Source organism: Bubalus kerabau, chromosome 7 (assembly GCF_029407905.1).
Source record: "Bubalus kerabau isolate K-KA32 ecotype Philippines breed swamp buffalo chromosome 7, PCC_UOA_SB_1v2, whole genome shotgun sequence".
NCBI lineage: Eukaryota > Metazoa > Chordata > Mammalia > Artiodactyla > Bovidae > Bubalus > Bubalus kerabau.
Window position 1 is genome coordinate 99,487,346 of NC_073630.1, and position 20,805 is coordinate 99,508,150.

The window sequence follows — 20,805 nt, forward strand, 5'->3', positions numbered from 1 at the left end:
TCTTCCTTTTCTGAATGTTGAGCTTTAAGCCAACATTTTCACTCTCCTCTTTCACTTTCATCAAGAGGCTTTTTAGTTCCTCTTCACTTTCTGCCATAAGGGTCGTATCGTCTACCTATCTGAGGTTATTGATATTTCTCCTGGCAATCTTGATTCCAGCTTGTGCTTCTTCCAGCCCAGCATTTCTCATAATGTACTCTGCATATAAGTTAAATAAGCAGGGTGACAATATACAGCCTTGACATACTCCTTTTCCTATTTGGAACCAGTCTGTTGTTCCATGTCCAGTTCTAACTGTTGATTCCTCACCTGCATATAAGTTTCTCAAGAGGCCAGTCAGGTGGTCTGGTATTCCCATTTCTTTCAGAATGTTCCACAGTTTATTGTGATCCACACAGCCAAAGGCTTTGGCATAGTCAATAAAGCAGAAATTGATGTTTTTTTGAATTCTCTTGCTTTTTCAATGATCCAGCGGGTGTTGGCAATTTGATCTCTGGCTCCTCTGCCTTTTCTAAAACCAGCTTGAATATCTGGAAGTTCACAGTTCATGTATTGCTGAAGCCTGGCTTAGAGAGTTTTGAGGATTACTTTACTAGCGTGTGAGATGAGTGCAATTGTGCGGTACTTTGAGCATTCTTTGGCATTGCCTTTCTTTGAGATTGGAATGAAAACTGACCTTTTCCAGTCCTGTGGCCACTGCTGAGTTTTCCAAATTTGCTGGCATATTGAGTGCAGCACTTTCACAGCATCATCTTTCAGGATTTGAAAGAGCTCAACTGGAATTCCATCACCTCCACTAGCTTTGTTCGTAGTGATACTTTCTAAGGCCCACTTGACTTCAAATTCCAGGATGTCTGGCTCTAGGTGAGTGATCACACCCTCGGGATTATCTTGGTAATGAAGATCTTTTTTGTACAGTTCTTCTGTGTATTCTTGCCACCTCTTCTTAATATCTTCTGCTTCTGTTAGGTCCATGTGATTTCTGTCCTTTATCGAGCCCATCTTTGCATGAAATGTTCCCTTGGTATCTCTGATTTTCTTGAAGAGATCGCTAGTCTTTCCCATTCTGTTTTTTTCCTCTATTTCTTTGCATTGATCGCTGAGGAAGGCTTTCTTATCTCTTCTTGCTATTCTTTGGAACTCTGCTTTCAGATGTTTATATATTTCCTTTTCTCCTTTGCTTTTCGCTTCTCTTCTTTTAACAGCTATATGTAAGGCCTCCCCAGACAGCCATTTTGCTTTTTTGCATTTCTTTTCCATGGGGATGGTCTTTATCCCTGTCTCCTGTACAATGTCACGAACCTCAGTCCATAGTTAATCAGGCACTCTTATCTATCACATCTAGTCCCTTAAATCTATTTCTCACTTCCACTATATAATCACAAGGGATTTGATTTAGGCCATACCTGAATGGTCTAGTGATTTTTCCCTACTTTCTTCAATTTAAGTCTGAATTTGACAATAAGGAATTCATGATCTGAGCCACAGTCAGCTCCCGGTCTTGTTTTTGCTGACTGTATAGAGCTTCTCCATCTTTGGCTGCAAAGAATATAATCAATCTGATTTCGGTGTTGACCATCTGGTGATGCCCATGTGTAGAGTCTTCTCTTGTGTTCTTGGAAGAGGGTGTTTGCTATGACCAGTGCTTTCTCTTGGCAAAATTCTATTAGCCTTTGCCCTGCTTCATTCCGTATTCCAAGGCCAGATTTGCCTGTTACTCCAGGTGTTTCTTGACTTCCTTCGTTTGCATTCCAGTCCCCTATAATGAAAAGGACATCTTTTTTTGGGTGTTAGTTCTAAAAGGTCTTGTAAGTCTTCATAGAACTGTTCAACTTCAGCTTCTTCAGCATTACTGGTTGGGGCATAGTTTTGGATTACTGTGATTGAATGGTTTGCCTTGGAAATGAACAGAGATCATTCTGTTGTTTTTGAGATTGCATCCAAGTACTGCATTTTGGACTCTTTTGTTGACCATGATGGCTACTCCATTTCTTCTGAGGGATTCCTGCCCGCAGGAGTAGATATAATGGTCATCTGAGTTAAAGTCACCCATTTCAGTCTATTTTAGTTCTCTGATTCCTAGAATGTCAACGTTCACTCTTTCCATGTCCTGTTTGACCTCTTCCAATTTGCTTTGATTCATGGACCTAACATTCCAGGTTCCTATGCAATATTGCTCTTTACAGCATCAGACCTTGCTTTTATCACCAGTCACATCCACAGCTGGGTATTGTTTTTGCTTTGGCTCCATCCCTTCATTCTTTCTGGAGTTATTTCTCCACTGATCTCCAGTAGCATATTGGGCACCTACCGACCTGGGGAGTTCCTCTTTCAGTATCCTATCATTTTGCCTTTTCATACTGTTCATGGGGTTCTCAAGGCAAGAATACTGACGTGATTTGCCATTCCCTTCTCCAGTGGACCACATTCTGTCAAACCTCTCCACCATGACCGGCCCGTCTTGTGTGGCCCCACAGGACATGGCTTAGTTTCATTGGTTTACCAGGCTGTGGTCCCTGTGATTAGATTGACTAGTTTTCTGTGATTATGGTTTCAGTGTGTCTGCCCTCTGATGCCCTCTTGCAACACTTACTGTCTTACTTGGGTTCTCTTACCTTGGACGAGGGGTATCTCCTCACTGCTGTTCCTCCTGACCTTGAACGTGGAGTGGCTCCTCTTGGCCCTCCTGCGCCCGCACAGCCACTGCTCCTTGGACGTGGGGTTGCTCTCTCAAGAGGTAAAACTTGCTAACATTCTCCATAGGATAAAAGAAAATCTGAAATAGCTCCAAGTTGTACCAAAGAAGTGATAAGACAAGCAAGACAGAATATTGCAAGAAAAAAGGTGGGAAATGAATTCTGAAGAGAGGAAAAAACCATGTTATAAATAGAATTGTGTACCCCATCCACCCCACTTGACCCTACCAAGTCATATGTTGAAACCCTAATCCCCAGTGGGATGGTATTTGGGGGCTGACCTTTGAGAGGTAATTAGGTTTAGAGGAGATTCTGATGGCTGAGCATTCGTGATTGGTTTAGTGTTCACATAAGAAGAGACACCAGAGAATTTGCTCTTGTTCTCTCTCTGCTGTGGGGGGACCCAATGAGAAGGCAGCCAGGTGCAGGCTAAAGGAAGTGCTCCCCAGGTACAGAACATGCTGGTACCCCAACTTCAGACTTCTGATGTACAGAACTTGATAAATTTCTGTTATTGAAGCCACCCAGTCTATGGTATGGTAAATTCCATAGTATTTTGTTATGGCAGTCTGAGCTGACTATTGGGCTTCCCTGGTGGCTCAGATGGTAAAGAATCTGCCTGTAATGCAGGAGATGTGGGTTCGACCCCTGGGTGGGGAAGATCCCCTGCAAATATACAATGATACATTGAGGAAAGGAAAGTGAGGGTTTACCAATTAAAAGATAGTTATAAAACACTTTATTTAGGGGAAAGTAAGATTTTTCTTCTCCTAATTTATGCAAAGGACTAAAGCAAAATGTATCGTGTTGTCCTGGAAAAGTACAGAATCATCTCTCCCTGACAAAGTAAAAGACTATGTTAAAGTACTATAAAAACATTTCCTACTGAAACACGCAAATGAATTATCTAAAAATTCACACATTGTTTTAATTGAAATTATGTATTTTTTAATCAAGTTTGCCAACAACTTTTTTTCTATTTTGGCCTTTAAAAAATCAAAGTTAAATTATTTGAGACCGTACAAATACACATACTTACAAATCATTTTCTCAGTAAACTTATCATGGGAAATAAAGCTACTCATGAAAAACTGCTCTTTCATAAATTAGTGTGCTTGTGTCTAAAGAAGATAATATTATAGAGTTTTTATAATAAATATTTTACCCATTTACTATTTTTTACTTTACTCTGCACTTAATGTTTCCAAACCGAATATACAAAACATCCTTTTAAACAAACTGAGGTACAGAGAGGTTAAATTAAAACACATTTTCAAACAAGTACTAATGAGCTGGATATAAATTCTAGAAATATGAAATGTGAATGTGGGTTATTTAAACAACATAATTAAATCATAAAACCAGTAGCTTAATTTTTGAGGATTAAGAATATATTTAGAGTCATTCATGTAGAATTATATAAATACATTTAGCTAATGATTAAATAAGGTTGGTAAAAATTAACTCATACATATGACTTTTACCCTATTTTGAAAGTGTGGTGGAGTGTAAACAACATAGATGGAGTGTTTGCCTTTTGAAAACTTATAACCCTCAGATTTTGTAACAGAAATACTTCACTTCTTAAGGAAGTGACTCCTTTTGTAATATTTATTTAAGCAAGGTTTCTCAGGTCACTGACTGTTAAATAAATCTAGTTAAGTAAGAGTAAATCATGTTAAAGATTTAAGAATTCCTTACCACACACTCTGTATTACCTTTCTTTCCCAGTATTTCTTCTTGCTGAGAAGTTTCAGGTTCTCAGATGTAACATGTTATAATAATTGATTATTTATATAACTTTTTTTTACCCTGCTGCAAATAGCTTAGGGCTTTTAGACTGTATCCTCTCTGTTCCTAGTTTAGATAACAAAAATACTATTATCTTCCTCATAGAGGTTATAAGAAATGATGTTAAGTCTGTGTATGTAAGACTTGAATAATATTAAAAAGGAACAATATTGTCTTCATGTATTGTCAGTGTGGCAGTCACATTTCTTAAACTGATTATAAATAAATGATGTTTGGTGCTTGATGATGGAGTATGATCATTTTAAATTAAAAGTTTAAGGCTTCCCTGGTGGCTCAGATGGTAAAGAATCTGCCTGCAATGTAGGAGACCAGGGTTTGATCCTTGGGTTGGGAAGATCCCCTGGAGAAGGGAACGGCTACCCACTCTAGTATTCTTGCCTGGAGAATCTCATGGACAGAGGAATCTCATGAGCTACAGTCCATGGGGTTGCAAAGAGTTGGACACAACTGAGCAACTAACACACACAGCTGCTAGGCTACTTAGAGATTATTCAACTCATCATGAAACCCAGGTTCAGAAAAACTTGATGACTTGGACTAATCAGTTGGTAAGTGAGTAAGAATTAAAGACTGATGTCCTGTCTTATATTTCAGTTTGATTTCCATTATCTCATGTTTCCATTTTAAATACTTAACATTTTGACTATTTAAAAAGCAATTCATTTTAATTAGATAAATTGTGCAGTCTCCTGGGGTATCTTCAGTATATTACAGATTAGGTTAAAGTCTAATTTGATCATCAAGCCAATCCCACAACAATATCTTTGTTGAAAGAGTGAGCATTTCATATGGTGAAAGTATCAGTTTAGATTAAGTTTAGTTAGAAATAGGGGTTCCCTGGTGGCTCAGATGGTAAAGAATCTACCTGCAATGCAGGAGACTTGTGTCAGGAAGATCCCCTGGAGAAGGAAATGGCTACCCACCCCAGTATTCTTGCCTGGAGAACTCCATGGACAAAAGAGCCTTGGAGAGCTATAGTCCATGGGGTCACAAAGAGTTGGACATGACTGAGAAGTTAACACTTAGTTAAAAATAATTGAAAACCCCAAAGTGACAGTGACTGAAACCAATTATAAACTCTTTTTATTTAGTCTTATATTCCAGAGATTTTTCATGTCTGATAAACCTGGGAATAAATTTGATCTTCCTTGACACTTGCATAAACGTCTATTCCTAGGAACAATAACAATTCAGTAAAACAGTAAGTTGCAAAATATGTAATAAAATGAACCACTCACAAAATGATATTGATACAATATATACTTTTATGGGTACATGAGTATATGCATAAACAACTGAAAAAACTGAAGGCTGTGTGCAAAATGATAATGATGGTTACTTTGGATGTTTAAGGTCGAGATTGGTAATCTGATTGGACTTTATCTGTAATGTTATAAGGATTTACAACAAAATAAGGTGTGTTTGGGGATAGGAAAAGTGGGGAGTAGACTTACTGTACAGAAATCTTTAGGACTGCTGCAGTATTGTTTTTTTTTTTTCTCCTGGTTATGTTGCCCTCTGAGATTCCCAGACTCCCCACAGACCTGCCAGTGAGAGGGGGTCCTGCTGTTTGGAAACTTCTCCTCCTTCACGACTCCCTCCCCAGCATGGGTCTCTGTCCCTAACTCTTTGTCTCTCTTTTTGTCTTTTACATTTTGTCCTACCTCCTGGTAGGAAAGGGCTGCCTTTCTGGGTGCCTGGTGTCCTCCGCCAGTGTTCAGAAGTTGTTTTGTGGCAGTTGCTCAGCATTCAAACGATCTCTTGATGAATTTGCTGGGGAGAAAGTGGTCTCCGCATCTTATTCCTGCACCATCTTTGGACCTCCCCCTAAAGTAACTTAAAAAAATTTTTTTTTTATTGTGGTAAAATTCATATAATATGAAACATCCTATTTTGACTATATTTGACTGTATGGTTCAGTGGCACTATGTGCATTCCTATTGCTGTGTAGCTCTCACCACTCATCATTTCCCAAATTTTTCACCTTGCTAAACTGAAACTCTGTCCTCATTAAACACTAACTCCCCATTCCCCCTCCCTCCCCTCTGACCCCTTGATCCTGTCATCTACTATTGCACTTCCGGATTCTATTAACTTGACTATTCTAGGTATCTTGTACAAGTGGAATCAAACAGTATTTGTTGCTCTGCGGTATCTTAACTGGATAGCCATCATATCAATTATAGGTTTTGTTTGTGAACAATAGAAACCAATTCCAATGAACTAAATCAAAAAGGGGGTTACTGGAGGGACACTGATTATTGTAGATTTGAGGAAAAAGTTGAATGATGAGGCTATCTAGTAGGAATTAAGGACAGCTTAATTCAGCTTAATACAACTCCAGTTTCTTCACAACCTTGGATCTCTCTCTTTATGATATGCATTCCCATAAGGTGACGTGACATTGGCTAAGTCTGAGGCATAGTCATCAGCTGAGCTTTGGGAGGTAAGAGCTGTGAGTGAGTGGGTACCATTTACTGTGTCACCAGAGCAAAGAATGTGAGAGGGACCATTTTCCAAATAAAAAGTGTATGTGTGCTCAGCCACTCAGTTGTGTCTTGACTCTTTGTGACCCATGGACAGTAGCCCGCCAGGCTCCTCTGCTCATGGAATTTTCCAGGCAAAAATACTCAGTAGAGTGCCACTCCCTTCTCCAGGGGACTCGATCCAGGGATCAAACCCACGTCTCTTACATCTCCAACATTGGCAGGCAGATTCTTTTACCACTAGTGACACCTGGGAAGCCCTCCAAATAAAAATTAGGGTTCTGTTTTCAAAAAATGCGAAGGTTGTCAGGAAGGCAAAATCAATAAGTGTCTATAGCTATCACAGAAGAACACAGACCGAAGTCTATCTCATTTCTTCAACCATAGTTTTTAGATGTTCTGTGGGTCTGTGGAAAGATATTCTTCTGTGGAGCTAAGTTTAGTGATCATACTGTCCAAAAGTGTCTTTATTTTGTTAAAATGCAATCAACTGCATGAACACATTTTCTGTACCTTTAAATTTTGCTCAGAAATTCTTTTCTTTATTGCTCTTGTTTACTGAGCTATGTACTCATCTTTGGTTATGCTGTTGAAGGCAATGGGTACATGGGATACTGTTTACAAATATTTACTACTTTTCCGTAGGCAGGATTATCCTTTTCCATTCTGTTGATTTCAGGCATGGCACTTGCTGTCTCCAATGAAATAGAGTGGAAGTGACATGAGTCTCTTACAGGCAGATGTTCTAAGAGCCAGCAAGTGATGGTGTTCCCTCTGCACAGTAACAAAGATGTCTCAAATAGAGGTTATTTTCAGGAGCCTCCCAGTACATCCATCCAAGGTGAAGAGCCACAGTCAACCTGCTGTGGATGCACAGCTTTTTGAGAAACAATCATTTGTAATTTTAAACCACAGAGATTTGGGGGTATTTGTTACCACAGTATAAGCTAACCAGTCCTGACTGAAACATTTGTAAAACTAATTTTCTGTTCAGACTTCACAGATAATTTCTAACTCATTGTGGTTTTAAATATTTCCTATCATAAGTAGGAAATTAGGTAGAAAGTGATGAAGTGAAGAGAAGATTATTTTGTGAGCATTGGAGAAGCAATACTTCTCTCTGGGCAAGCTTCTGACAAAATAAATTTGATATTTTGGAGATTTAATGTCAGAAGTACATAGGTGTATTATAATATGGAAGACTTACTTTTAAATAGAGCAACAGATTGAGAAATTTCTCAAACATATGATTCTCTCCATTAGTACCAATTAGTAGTTATTTTTATGTATAGTTAGATGTCTGGTGGCCCAGTGGTAAAGAATTTACCTGCTAATGCAGGAGATTTAGGAGACATGGATTTGATCACTGGATTGGGAAGATCCTCTGGAATAGAAAATGGCAACCCACTCCAGTATTCTTGCCTGGAAAATTCCATGGACAGAGAAGCCTGGTGGGGTACAGTCCATCAGGTTGCAAAGCATTAAACATGACTGAGAGACTGAGCATGAACACACAGGTGTTTTGATTGTTAGTTGATATTGATACTATGCGTGTGTGCATCCTAAGTCACTTCAGTCGTGTCTGACTGTGACCCCATGCACTATAGCCCACCAGGCTCCTTTATTCATGGGATTCTCCAGGCAAGAATATTGGAGTGGATTGCCATGCTCTCCTCCAGGGGCTTTTCCCAACCCAGGGATCGAACCCACCTCTCTTACATACCCTGCATTGGCAGGTGAGATCTTGACCACTAGCATCACCTGGGAAGTCCACTGATCCTATAAGCCAAGGCGTATAAAACTAGTAAAGAAGAAGCTGACAAGTTATGATTAGTTTAATAAGTTGCATGTATTGTTCAACAAAATAATCATTAGGTTACATGTTGTATATGCCCATATTGATTTAAAGAAACCTGGTAATAATCTCTCTTCAACTTTTTAGAAAAAGAAATCCCAGGTCTATTTCCCTATTAAGTATTTCCCAAATCTACCTCTTCTTATTCTTACCACTGCTGCTTTAAGTCACGTCTTCATTATCTCTTACCAAAGCTCTCTAATTAATATTTCCAGTGTGCTTCTCCTCCAGGTTATATTTATCACAACCACTGGATGCTATAACTAAAATACAACATTGACCATCGTATTTCCTTGCATATGACCCTGTGGTTCAACATGTCCTAGAAGACAAGGTTCAGGCTCCTTAGTGTAGCATATAAGGACTTCCTGGAAAGGCAGCATGGCCTGTTGGTTATGAGAATGAGTTTTAGAACCACACTTCTGGGGTTTGAAAATAGATCTGCTCTAAATTAGCTGAGTGACATTTACTAAATATTTACAACAGTGTGTCTATAAAAATGTTAGCTTTTGTTAATTTTATATGGTTTCTCCCTCACTTCCTGTACTTACTCTCTGATTTTTAAAAAAATTACCCAAGGATAATGATTACCCAATTAATTTTTTAATAATTACTCAATGCTTTCCTGGTGGCTCAGACAGTAAAGAGTCTACCTGCAATGTGGGAGATTGGGTTCGATCCCTGGGTTAGGAAGATCCCTTGGAGAACAAAATGGTAACCCACTCCAGTATTCTTGCCTGGAGAATTCTGTGGACAGAGGGGCCTGGGAGGCTACGGTCCACAGAGTCACAGAGTCAGACATGACTGAGCAACTAACTTCCACTTTCAAGGGTACCTGGCAGATTTTCATCTCTATTCTTGAATTCCTTTGTAATTACTCATAACTCTTTGCCTCTTCCACTGCCCCCACCCTCCAACTGGCTAATGCTGTCTCATCTTTTAATGTTTAGTTCAATGATAGCTTTAAAGCTTAAGACTAAGTTGACTTTTCTTCGACTACCTAGGATATTTCTCTTATGAACTCAAAATCCATCCGTATCTCTATTATTATACTTATCACACAGTATGATATTATAATGTTTCTGTATCTACTGACTTCTATGAGACCACAGGCAACTTGAGAGCAGGAGTCATATCTCATTAATTTTTTCTTAGTATAGTTCCTGGTGCATAATAGACACACAGTAGAAATGTTTGTTGAATATATAGAATATTGCCAAATAAAGAAAGGATTATTATTTTGTAATTACTTTTGAACTCACTCTTTATTTTGTGGTTCAGTGTTGGTTGATCAAGATCATTGTGATAAATTTCCTTTAAAATTTATTTCCAGAGAAAGTCATTTCTCTCTTGTATTCTTAATACTTTTTTTTATTTGACAAAGAGAACCTAGTTTCCTGTCTTGCCTTGAGTATCTCCACTCATAGAGTTAAAATAGTGTTCTATTCCAGTAACTGAATTGGCCTAAGTGGCTAATATTTTACTTTTATTATATTAAATAATTGTGCTTAAATTACAGTCCATTTTAAATTATTGTGGGTAGTGAGGAGAGTACATAGTTTCAAATTCCATGACATGATAAAAAGAATAAAATGGACATGTAAGTGCAATTAACTGTATCTGGCATGAGTATTGATATTATTTATAATCTTGATTCCAATTATTTTAAAATAAAGACTCTAAAACTATATGAAATTAAATTTAAGAATCTGATAGTTTATTATAACTATGTATGATTTATAATGATTGTGAATTGTGTATACTGTTTATATGTAGTTTTCCTGTTGAAGGAATTGTCACTTGAAATAAAGAAGGCTGTTTTTTTGTACCCAGATTATTTTCAATATATTTGTTTAGCTAATATATTATAACTGGATCTGCCTTTTTTTTTTTCTTAGGACACTAACAAGTGCTGGTAAAGACCTACATGATAATTTTCTGAAAGCTTTGGCAGTGAGAGAAGAAGACAATCGCAGTGGAAAAGTGAGCGTGAGTACATTTCATTCAGAGATTAAAAATGTATACCTTAAAGGCACATTCGCATATAATATCTAGTTAGTTAATAATATAATTTTAAATACTGTCTCTGAAAGGTAGTTCATTAGGGATATAATAGAGCTCTTTATTATTGGAATATATGTGGAAAAATTATGTCAGTTTATATCTGTAGAAGTAGCTACATGGTGAAAAATATTAGTATCATTCTGCATATTTGTTGTGGAGAAAATGCCTATATGTGGCAGACTGGTTGTCATCTCCAACTTTGTGCTACTGCTATGTTGAAATTCCTGCTTCTTTTCAGCCCCATCTCTTAACACTCATCTTGAAGGTTTTCCCACTGCATACCTGATTTTATGCTGTCTCTAGAAGATAGAGTCTTCCCTATAGTCCTACGTTGGGAGGTGTGTTAGAAACCACATAATGGAGAAAGATGATTTTGAGTCATCCAAGGAGGATATGCTTTTGCTTTACTAAAACTTGTGCTAAATCAGATATTTAAAATCGCTAATATTATTTGGAATATTTACTTTCATGTTTTACTAATATAATACTGGTGATAACAGTCTTCTGTATGTAAAAATAGACAAATATTCATGCTGAAACTGTAATGAGTGACTTACAGGAAAAGAATCAGAAGTAGCAGGATGCAAATTTTAGAGCAACAGGAAAATATGTTATAAGAGTGTCTATTTTTACCTAAGTTTTCTCAATTAAAAAAGTCGTATTTTTTTATCATGTCACTTGAAGATGTCACATGCAGATAAAATACTCAGTGTACCTCAGAAAGGAAAAATATCACTTCTTTGGTTAGGTAATTGTATAGAATGATCCTGGACTTGAAATCAGGGGAAGTTTCTTGGTGGAAGTGGGCTGAGTGAAATTTAAAAGAGGTGAGGTTGGAAATATGGGTGGACACTAGACTTGGGGGATTTTGTAAATCACAGCAGAAAAGTTGGAATTTATCTGACTCTTTTTGGAAAGAGCAGCTAGAAAGGAGGAAGACAGGTAGAAAAATGTGGTGTCATAGTAATCCATGGTAAGGATCTTCAAGAAAAAGCAAATGATCATCAGTGATCAAGCAGGATAGGTCTGGAAAAGGATCTGTTGTGCTTGGAAACATTTACTTTAAAAAATACTTGACAAGAACAAATTCTATCCATAGTAAGGACAGAAGTCAGGTTTCTCAGGGTTGAAAAATGGCCCATGGTTAGGCAGTAGCACCAAAAAACACAAACAGCTTTAGAGACCCGAGGCCCATGTTTTGTTCCGAAATGGTCTAATGCCTCTCAAAAATGCCTTTTTAACCTTTCTATCCCATTGGTATTTCCTTTAACAATGAATAACAGCATCATTCACTTATTTACTCAATCAGAAGTATGTCAGTTATAATAAACTCTTAATTCTTTCTCACCCATGTTGACTTGAGCTACTGCTGCTGCTGCTAAGTCGCCTCAGGCGTGTCCAACTCTGTGCGACCCCATAGATGGCAGCCCACCAGGCTCCCCCGTCGCTGAGATTCTCCAGGCAAGAACACTGGAGTGGGTTGCCATTTCCTTCTCCAATGCATGAAAGTGAAAAGTGAAAGTAAAGTCGTTCAGTCATGTCTGACTGTTCGCAACCCCATGGACTGCAGCCCACCAGGCCTCTCTGTCCATGGGATTTTCCAGGCAAGAGTACTGGAGTGGAGTGCCTTTGCCTTCTCCGGAATGAGCTACTAAGTTCTTCTAAATATGTCAAATTACATCACTTTTCACCATCTCAAATAGCATTTATCTAGAGTCAAACCCCCATCACATCTTAAATATATTACTATAACAGCCTCTTAAATGATAACACCTGTTATCATTTTCTTGGCTGCCTCTGATCTATTTTCCAATCTCATGCTTCTTATGCACCTGCTCAAGCCTGGAACTGTTTTAGTCTCTGGGACACTGGGACACTGACGAATCTGTGACCTTAAAGCATTTGTATTTTGGAGCATGAGATAGAGAATGCTATGCTATGCTAAGTCACTTCAGTTGTGTCCGACTCTGTGCGAGCCCACAGACGGCAGCCCACCAGGCTCCCCCGTCCCTGAGATTCTCCAGGCAAGAACACTGGAGTGGGTTGCCATTTCCTTCTCCAATGCATGAAAGTGAAAAGTGAAAGTGAAGTCGCTCAGTCGTGTCCGACTCTTAGCGACCCCATGGATTGCAGCCTACCAGGCTCCTCTGCCCATGGGATTGTCCAGGCAAGAGTACTGGAGTGGGGTGCCATTGCCTTCTAGGTGAGTAAAACAAAAATGGAACAGTTAATTTCAACATTGGATGAGTGCTATGAAGAGTACAGAATTAGAATATCAGATATAGAGATTGAATAGACAGTAGTTGGATGCTTTAGCTACTGTGTATAGGAAAATCACTTTAAGGAGGTTACATCTGTTGAGACTGGAATGAAATGAGGAAGGTAGTCGTGGAATGTGAAGAGTAAGACATCCCAAAGAGATAAATATTTGAGAGGGTGCAATACATCCCATTAAGAAGGAACGTGTATTAAAGTCTCCCGAGATAACAGCAATCATGGCATAATCAAGAGATGATAAGAAAACTGAAATGATTGGAAGGCAGTTATTGAAGGAGATTATAAAGACAGATGAGGTCAGAGAAAAGGTCAGAAGCTGGACCATACAGATTATAAGGAATTTTTATTTTATTCTTTTTTAATGTTTATATTTATTCTTTTATTACTGTGATAGGAAGTCAATGGATGGATGATGTTAAGTAGAGAAGTGACATGATCTGGCTTCCACTTTAGATTGACTTCACCACTGCTGTGTACAGTAGGATAATATGGGGAAGAAGTCAAGCAGAAGCAAGCAGATAAGTTAGGGAGCTCTTCTAGTCAATCAGCAAAAGAAGAAGCTCTTAAAACAGGATGGTTGTAGTTGAGATAGAGGGAAGTTCATCTCAACTGAATCGTGTCCATGTTTTAGAGGCAAAGCAGACAAGACTCAGTGATGGATTGGATGTAAAATCTTAAAGAAAGAGGAAATTAGGATGCCTTCTAGGTGTATCATTTGAACAGGTGGGGATGATGGTGGCATTTTGTGTGGCTGGGGAACTTATTTCAGGAATCAATAATGAAATAGTTCTATTTTGGCTACATTAATTTTGTGATGCCTATTAGATGCCCAAATGGAGAATTGGATTGGTCATTTACATATATTGGTTTGGAAATTGTGAGAAGTCTTGGCTTGCATATAAATCTGAAGGTTATCAACATCTAATATTAGTCACTCAGTCGTGTCTGACTCTTTGAGACCCCATTGACTGTGACCTGCCAGCCTCCTCTGTTCATGAGATTTCCCAGGCTAGAATACTGGAGTGGGTTGCCATTTCCTTCTCCAGGAGATCTTCCCAACGCAGGGATCCAACTCAGGTCTCCACCATTGCAGGCAGATTCTTTACAACATCTAAATGGTATGTAAAATCATGAACTTGCAAAAGTTAAGTTAACCAGGAAGAGAGTATGGGTAAAAAGAGTGAGGTTCTATGACAGATTTTTAAGACACTCCAACATATAGAGATCTGAAATGTGTCGAAGAAGTAGCTAAGGAAGCTGAGAAATAGCACGTAGGAGAAAAATCAGGTGAGAGCCATGCTGTGAAAAGAAAAATTAAAAAAAAACTCCAAGGAAAGAATGCTCACCATGGCAATTGCTGCTGAGAGAGGCTACATAAGAGGATGTATCAATTTCCCAGGGCTGCCATAGGAAATTACCATAACCCAAGCGGCTTAAAACAACAGAAATTTGTTCTCTCACAGTTCTGAAGGCTAGAAGTCTGAAATCACAGTGTCAGCAGAAACATTCTGAAGGGTCTAGGGAAGAATCTGTTCCATTCCTTTCTCAGTTTCTGGTGTTGCTGACAATCATTGGTGCCGGGGTCCAGCCCCGTGGATCCAGGGAATTCGAAGGGGAGACGGCATCCGCGATCAGGAAACAACAGCTTATTTAAATGTTAATTAAAGATATAAAGAGTGGTTAAATAAGGATAGCTCAGTGAGGAAATTCAGTGGAGAAAAGAGGCTGAATAATTCAGGTAGAAGGTGAGAGAAACAACAACATGGGGAGACCAAGCTTTGGTGAACAAGGCCTGCACTTTATTTTCCAAAGTAGTTTTTATACCTTAAGTTATGCATGGAGGATAATGGGGGAAGGGGTAGAGTCATGCAGTAAGCCAGGCTTTCTTCCTGCAAACTTATCATATGCAAAAGTTTAGGTGATTTGCATTATCTTCTGGCCCGGAGGCCTGTTAACATTTTAAGACCCTTTCTTCAGAAAACTTATTTTTCTCTAAAGGTGATTAGTCAGGCTCCACCCTCCAAAAGCATTAGATAAAGTTGCATTCCTATAGGGCAAAGGTGTGGTGGGCTACAACAAGAAAAAGAATTAACTCAAGGGTCCACAGTTACAAACATTAAAGCTACTACTTCCACCAATTATATTAATCAATACACTGCCAGGGACACAGCAGGTAAGGGATATGGAAACTTAGCAGCAAGCATTAGCCCAACAAGTGAAAAACCCTTCACCAATACGATTTCTAATCAATCTTTTATTTATTTTTATTTTTATTTTTTTCTTTTTAAAGTATAAATTTTTAATAGATACTAATTCACATAGTTCAGAATTTGAAGTGTAAAAAAGGGTATAAAGTTATCTCTTAAATACTACCCTTGTCTTTCATATTACCCCTGTCTTCCGGCCACCCAGAAAACATTCCCAGAGGCATACTGCATCTACTACAATATACTCCTTACTTGTTTTCACTTGACTTGTGAACTGCATTGGATATAGTTTCATATCAGTAAATTAAAGTCTTCTTCAAGTTTTTTTTTTCCAAAGTAAACATACCATTTTACATTCCCACTAGAAATATATGAAGTTCCAGTTTGTCCAAATCCTCAACACTTGTTACTATATTTTTATTATAATCATCATAGTGACTGTGAAGTAGTATCTCATTGTAGTTTTGGTTTGCATTTCTCTTGTGACTAATGATGTTGAGCCTCTATTCATGTACTTTATGGCTATTTGTAGATCTTGTTTCGAGAAATATCTATTAAAATTCTTTGCACATTTTTAAATTGGGTTGTCTTTTTGTTATCGAGTTGTAAGAGTACTTTATATATTCTGGTTAATAGACCATTGGCTATATGATTTGCAACTTGGATATATGATTTCCCCATTTTGTGGGTTTCCTTTTCATTTTCTTGATGATATGTTTTGAAGCACAAAAGTTTCTTTTTTTTAATATTTATTTTATTTTTGGCCTTGATGGGTCTTTGTTGCAACACATGGGCTCTTTGTTGCTTCATGGAGGCTTTCTCTAGTTGTGTAGTATGTGCGCTTCTTTAACTGCTCAAAGGAATCTGTATTTAGACAGTTTAGAACAGCTCATGCCTCTCACAGTTGGGAGGTTCTGAGCAATCACATGTGGCCGGAAAAACCTATTCAGGCAGGCTAGAGTTCTTCCAAAGGAGTTTGTAGGTTGAAACACTATCACACCCAGGAACTTTATTACCTGGAGCTGTAAGTTAACTCTTTTTTCAGAGAGAGGTAGTGGGGGACAGCCCCCCCGTAAAGTCAGAGGTGTAGGTAAGAGCACAAAGCAGAAAGTAGGCAGACTCTGGTTTTGGGGGTAGATGCTCGAGAATTTCCAGAGGGGCTCCTGAGGCTCGATCCCGCCTTTGCGTTCGCCGAGCCTCCTTCCTCATGACCTTTGCCACGGGCGGAGCTCCTCACGCCGGCTCCCGGCACACTGGTTTACTTCGGTTGGTTTGTAGAGACATCACTTTGATCTCTGCTGCTGTCATCACAAGACATTTCTCCTTGTGAACCTGTGTTTGGGTTTTCTGTTCTCATAGAGGCACCAGTCATATGGGATTAGCAACCCCCTACCCTGAATATGACTTAATATTAATTCCATTATGCCTACAAAAAAACCTATTTCCAAATAAGGTTGTCTTCACAGGTACTAGAGGTTAAGATCTTAACATATATTTTGAGGGGGACAGAATTCAATCCATGAAAAACCCATCAATTCAACAGATAAAATATTTGCTGTTGTTTTGGGTAGGTAAATATCATGGATTGTACTGGCAAGGGCAGTTTCAGTGGAAGACTGTGGTTAAGTGTCTCCTTAGAGTAAGTAAAGAAAAAGTTGTATAGGTGAAGATAAGGAAGATCAACTGTTTTTGAGGATTTCTGCAGTGAAGTATCACTTAGATATTGATTGATAACTGGTACAGGGTCAAGAGTCCAGGAAATTTATTTTATTATGCTTTAAGATGGATCATTGTTGTAGTTCAGTCACTAAGTTGTACCTGACTCTTTGCCGCCCCATGGATTGCAGCACGCCAGGCTTCCCTGTCCTTCACCATCTGCCAGAGATTGCTCAAACTCATGTCCATTGAGTCTGTGATGCCATCCAACCATCTCATCCTCTGTTGTCCCCTTGTCCTTTTGCCTTCAATATTTCCCAGCATCGGGTCTTTTCCAACGAGCCAGCTCTTCACATCAGGTGGCCAAAGTGTTTATTAACCAAGTTTATGTCAATGGGAATGACCCATAGAGAGAGGAGTGTTGATGCTGTAGAGGACAGAGGGGATCTTTGCTGGAGGAATGGGATTCAGAACACAAGGAAAGGGCTTGCCTTTGAGAGAGGAAAAGGCCACTCACAGGAGGGAAAAAGGAATCTATAGGTCTATGTATTAGGTAGACTGGTGAATTTGGATTTGGGAAAATGAGATAACTCTTCTGGGAGTTTATTTTTTTTTTTGACATTGCTGCTAAATGACCTTTAATTACATCAGTATAGGTTTGTTTTTTTTCCCCCCCCCTTAGAAAAACATCCTAAATTTAACTTTTTTGAGTCATTTAATGTTTGGTAGGCTGTCATTGATTTGGAAACTAGCATCTTTTTTAGACTCGTTGCTGACTCTGAAAATAACATATGGTCACTTGTTTGGACCTTTGAATTTGTGATACTATTATAATCAGCAGAATGCATGTCATTGTATCAAGGGCAGCATTTAAGGCTTAATTTTCTGTATCTAGTCTTGTCTTAATGAAGACTCCAAATTGTTTTAGAGCAAACTATTTACAACAGAATACAGTATGTTTTAGAAAGATCTAATTATCAATATTAAGATCATAAGCTTACTTAAAAGCCATTTACTAAATGGATATGCTTTAAAAAAGTAATCCTATAAAATATACAATATTCATGAGATTTGAATCTATATTAATTTGCTGTCAGCAGAAATTATATGTGAATTTTATGAGGTCTGAACTCTCCAAGGGAAATGACTATTTCCTGAGCATTGAGATTTCTCTGCATAATGCATAGATACAAAAATACATGGAGAACTTCATTTCAGGGGCACATTTGCTACTCTTTTTGTTTCGTCTTATTGAAAGTAAATAGTAAAAATGTTATGATATAGTTTTAGAACTGGCATACTTGACCTGCATGGCCTAATAAGATTTGAAGCTCTAATTTTGCAGCGATTTTCCCAGGTAATTTTCTTTAAATGTAGCTAGGAAATAAGAAGAAGATGGGATTTACTTTCCCACACTCATAACTTTTGAGTATATTTTTAAGTTTGGTGATCCCAGGTTTCAAATGCTATTTAGTGTAATTGGATCTTTTTCTGAGTGTCCTCTTTCTCCCTCTGGTCAACTAATTGCAAATGTGATTTATTAGTTTTTTTTATGCTTTGAGTTGACACTGTTATAGAGCCTGGAATTTAGAAAAAGCAGGCCTCCTCTCAGTCCTTCATCCCCAGGAGCCCCCACCTAATATTTTCAATGTGTAAGTTATAAGGTTATTTGCTTATTATACACATTTATACAGTCCCCACAAAGCTGCTGCCTGGGGATGTAGTCTTGGGCTATGCCCTGGGAGAGAATAGGGTTTTATGAAAATTAAAAGTTTATAGAGCTGCTATTTAAAGACTAAAATTTCTTGAAAATGTACTTCCTTTAAAGGTTTCAGTGGTTCAGATGTTTTAGACATAGATATTATTTCTATAAGTTCCTTTTAAAAGAAATGTGATAGACAGAGTCGTGTCTGACTCTGTGCGACCCCATAGACAGCAGCCCACCAGGCTACCCCGTCCCTGGGATTCTCCAGGCAAGAACACTGGAGTGGGTTGCCATTTCCTTCTCCAATGCATGAAAGTGAAAAGTGAAAGTCAAGTCGCTCAGTCCTGTCCTAACTCTTCGTGACCCCATGGACTCCAGCCTACCAGGCTCCTCGGTCCATGGGATTTTCCAGGCAAGAGTACTGGAGTGGGGTGCCATTGCCTTCTCCAAATGAAATGTGATAAGCCAGAGGTAACTCAGTTGAATTCAAGAATTAGTATTATTTCATAGTTACCTATGAATGTTGTATATAAATGTTGTATATAATGCTTGCAAAATACTATGTATGTATAGTATCTGAATATGTATATATCTATATCAGTTCAGTTCAGTTCAGTCGCTTAGTTGTGTCCGACTCTTTATGACCCCATGGATCGCAGCACGCCAGGCCTCCCTGTCCATCACCAACTCCCGGAGTACACTCAGACTCATGTCCATCGAGTCAGTGATGCCATCCAGCCATCTCATCCTCTGTTGTCCCCTTCTCCTCCTGCCCCCAATCCCTCCCAGCATCAGAGTCTTTTCCAATGAGTCAAGTCTTTGCATGAGGTGGCCAAAGTACTGGAGTTTCAGCTTTAGTATATAAACATATACAAACACCATGTATAAGTATATATATATATGTAGATATGTATGCATAAGCACACATTATTTTACATCTTTTCCAAAATACTCCATTTTAAATTACTATGATGCTGCATGTTGTTTAGACAAAGCATTGAGCCTTATGTGTAATTCATGTACAGAAAATGTTTGAAATAATTTTGAAGTACTTCAAATGTCAGGTATCATGAGTATTTTTTCCTAGTAACAGAGTATTTAATTATATTTTAAATGCAAGCTGTTCATATAAGAAAACATTTCTACCTCATACCTCATAAATTTCAGATTTAAAACTTCTTTGAAGACTAAAATAGCTAACCATTTTCTTCTCATTTGTAAGCAGATTTATTGTTTCCTGAGAAGGTGTAATTTTCTGATTGCTCCATCTATGAAGTGTTTAACACTGTCCCCACAATGAGGCATTTATTAAGAATATAACAAGTGCTTAGAAAAGCACATTAAACAGGTCTGGTTCTAGATGGCCCGAAACTCAGATCAGAAGCAAATCATAGTGATGCTGGTGGACATAAAAAGTTCTCAGAAAGCTGAACACATTGTGTAAACATATGTTGTTGTTGTTCAGTTGCTCAGCTGTGTCTGTGTTGCAAAGAGTCAAACATGAGTTAGCAACTAAACAACAACCACAGTAAAGAAAAGACTAGATAAACAACAGAGTGAAGAGGTAAAATGGATTATGCTGAGATGATAATTTCTTCCTAAATTGCCTTGAGGTATTTATGTAGTTGATAAATCTTTTTTCTCTCCTATCTTGGTATCTATGACATGATTATTGTATAGTTTCCCAACTGTCTTCTGATTTTTGATCTCAGTCTCTTTCTTGGACTGACTACTGTATATCTCAGTTTGAGCTCCATTTTTTTCATTATATACATTTCCCCTTGGTGAATCACCCAGACCCATGAACTCACTACTCTATGCTTCTTGCTACCTAAAAAGAGGCTTACCTCTGTTTGCTTCCTTCTATTTATTAATTTATTCAATTATTTATTAAATGGTGACAACTTGTTCTTTAGAAGGCCTTGTATCAGCTTCTGGGGGAGGCAGTGGATGGCAAGTGCCTTAAGGAGTTTAGAGCTGCTTGAAAAATAAAATGTATGATCCAGTAAACATACAGATAAAGCAAAATTGAAAGTGTGATAAGTGC

General features: G+C 38.2%; 1 protein-coding gene across 1 annotated transcript in view; it reads left to right on the top strand.

Annotated features, from left to right (window-relative positions):
- The window catches only part of CFAP299 (cilia and flagella associated protein 299), a 696,770-nt gene that overhangs the window by 256,215 nt on the left and 419,750 nt on the right, over window positions 1-20,805 (top strand). The window contains exon 3 of the mRNA XM_055588903.1: window positions 10,748-10,838. Within this exon, the coding sequence (XP_055444878.1) occupies window positions 10,748-10,838 (91 nt within the window). The remainder of the gene's footprint in view (window positions 1-10,747; window positions 10,839-20,805) is intronic.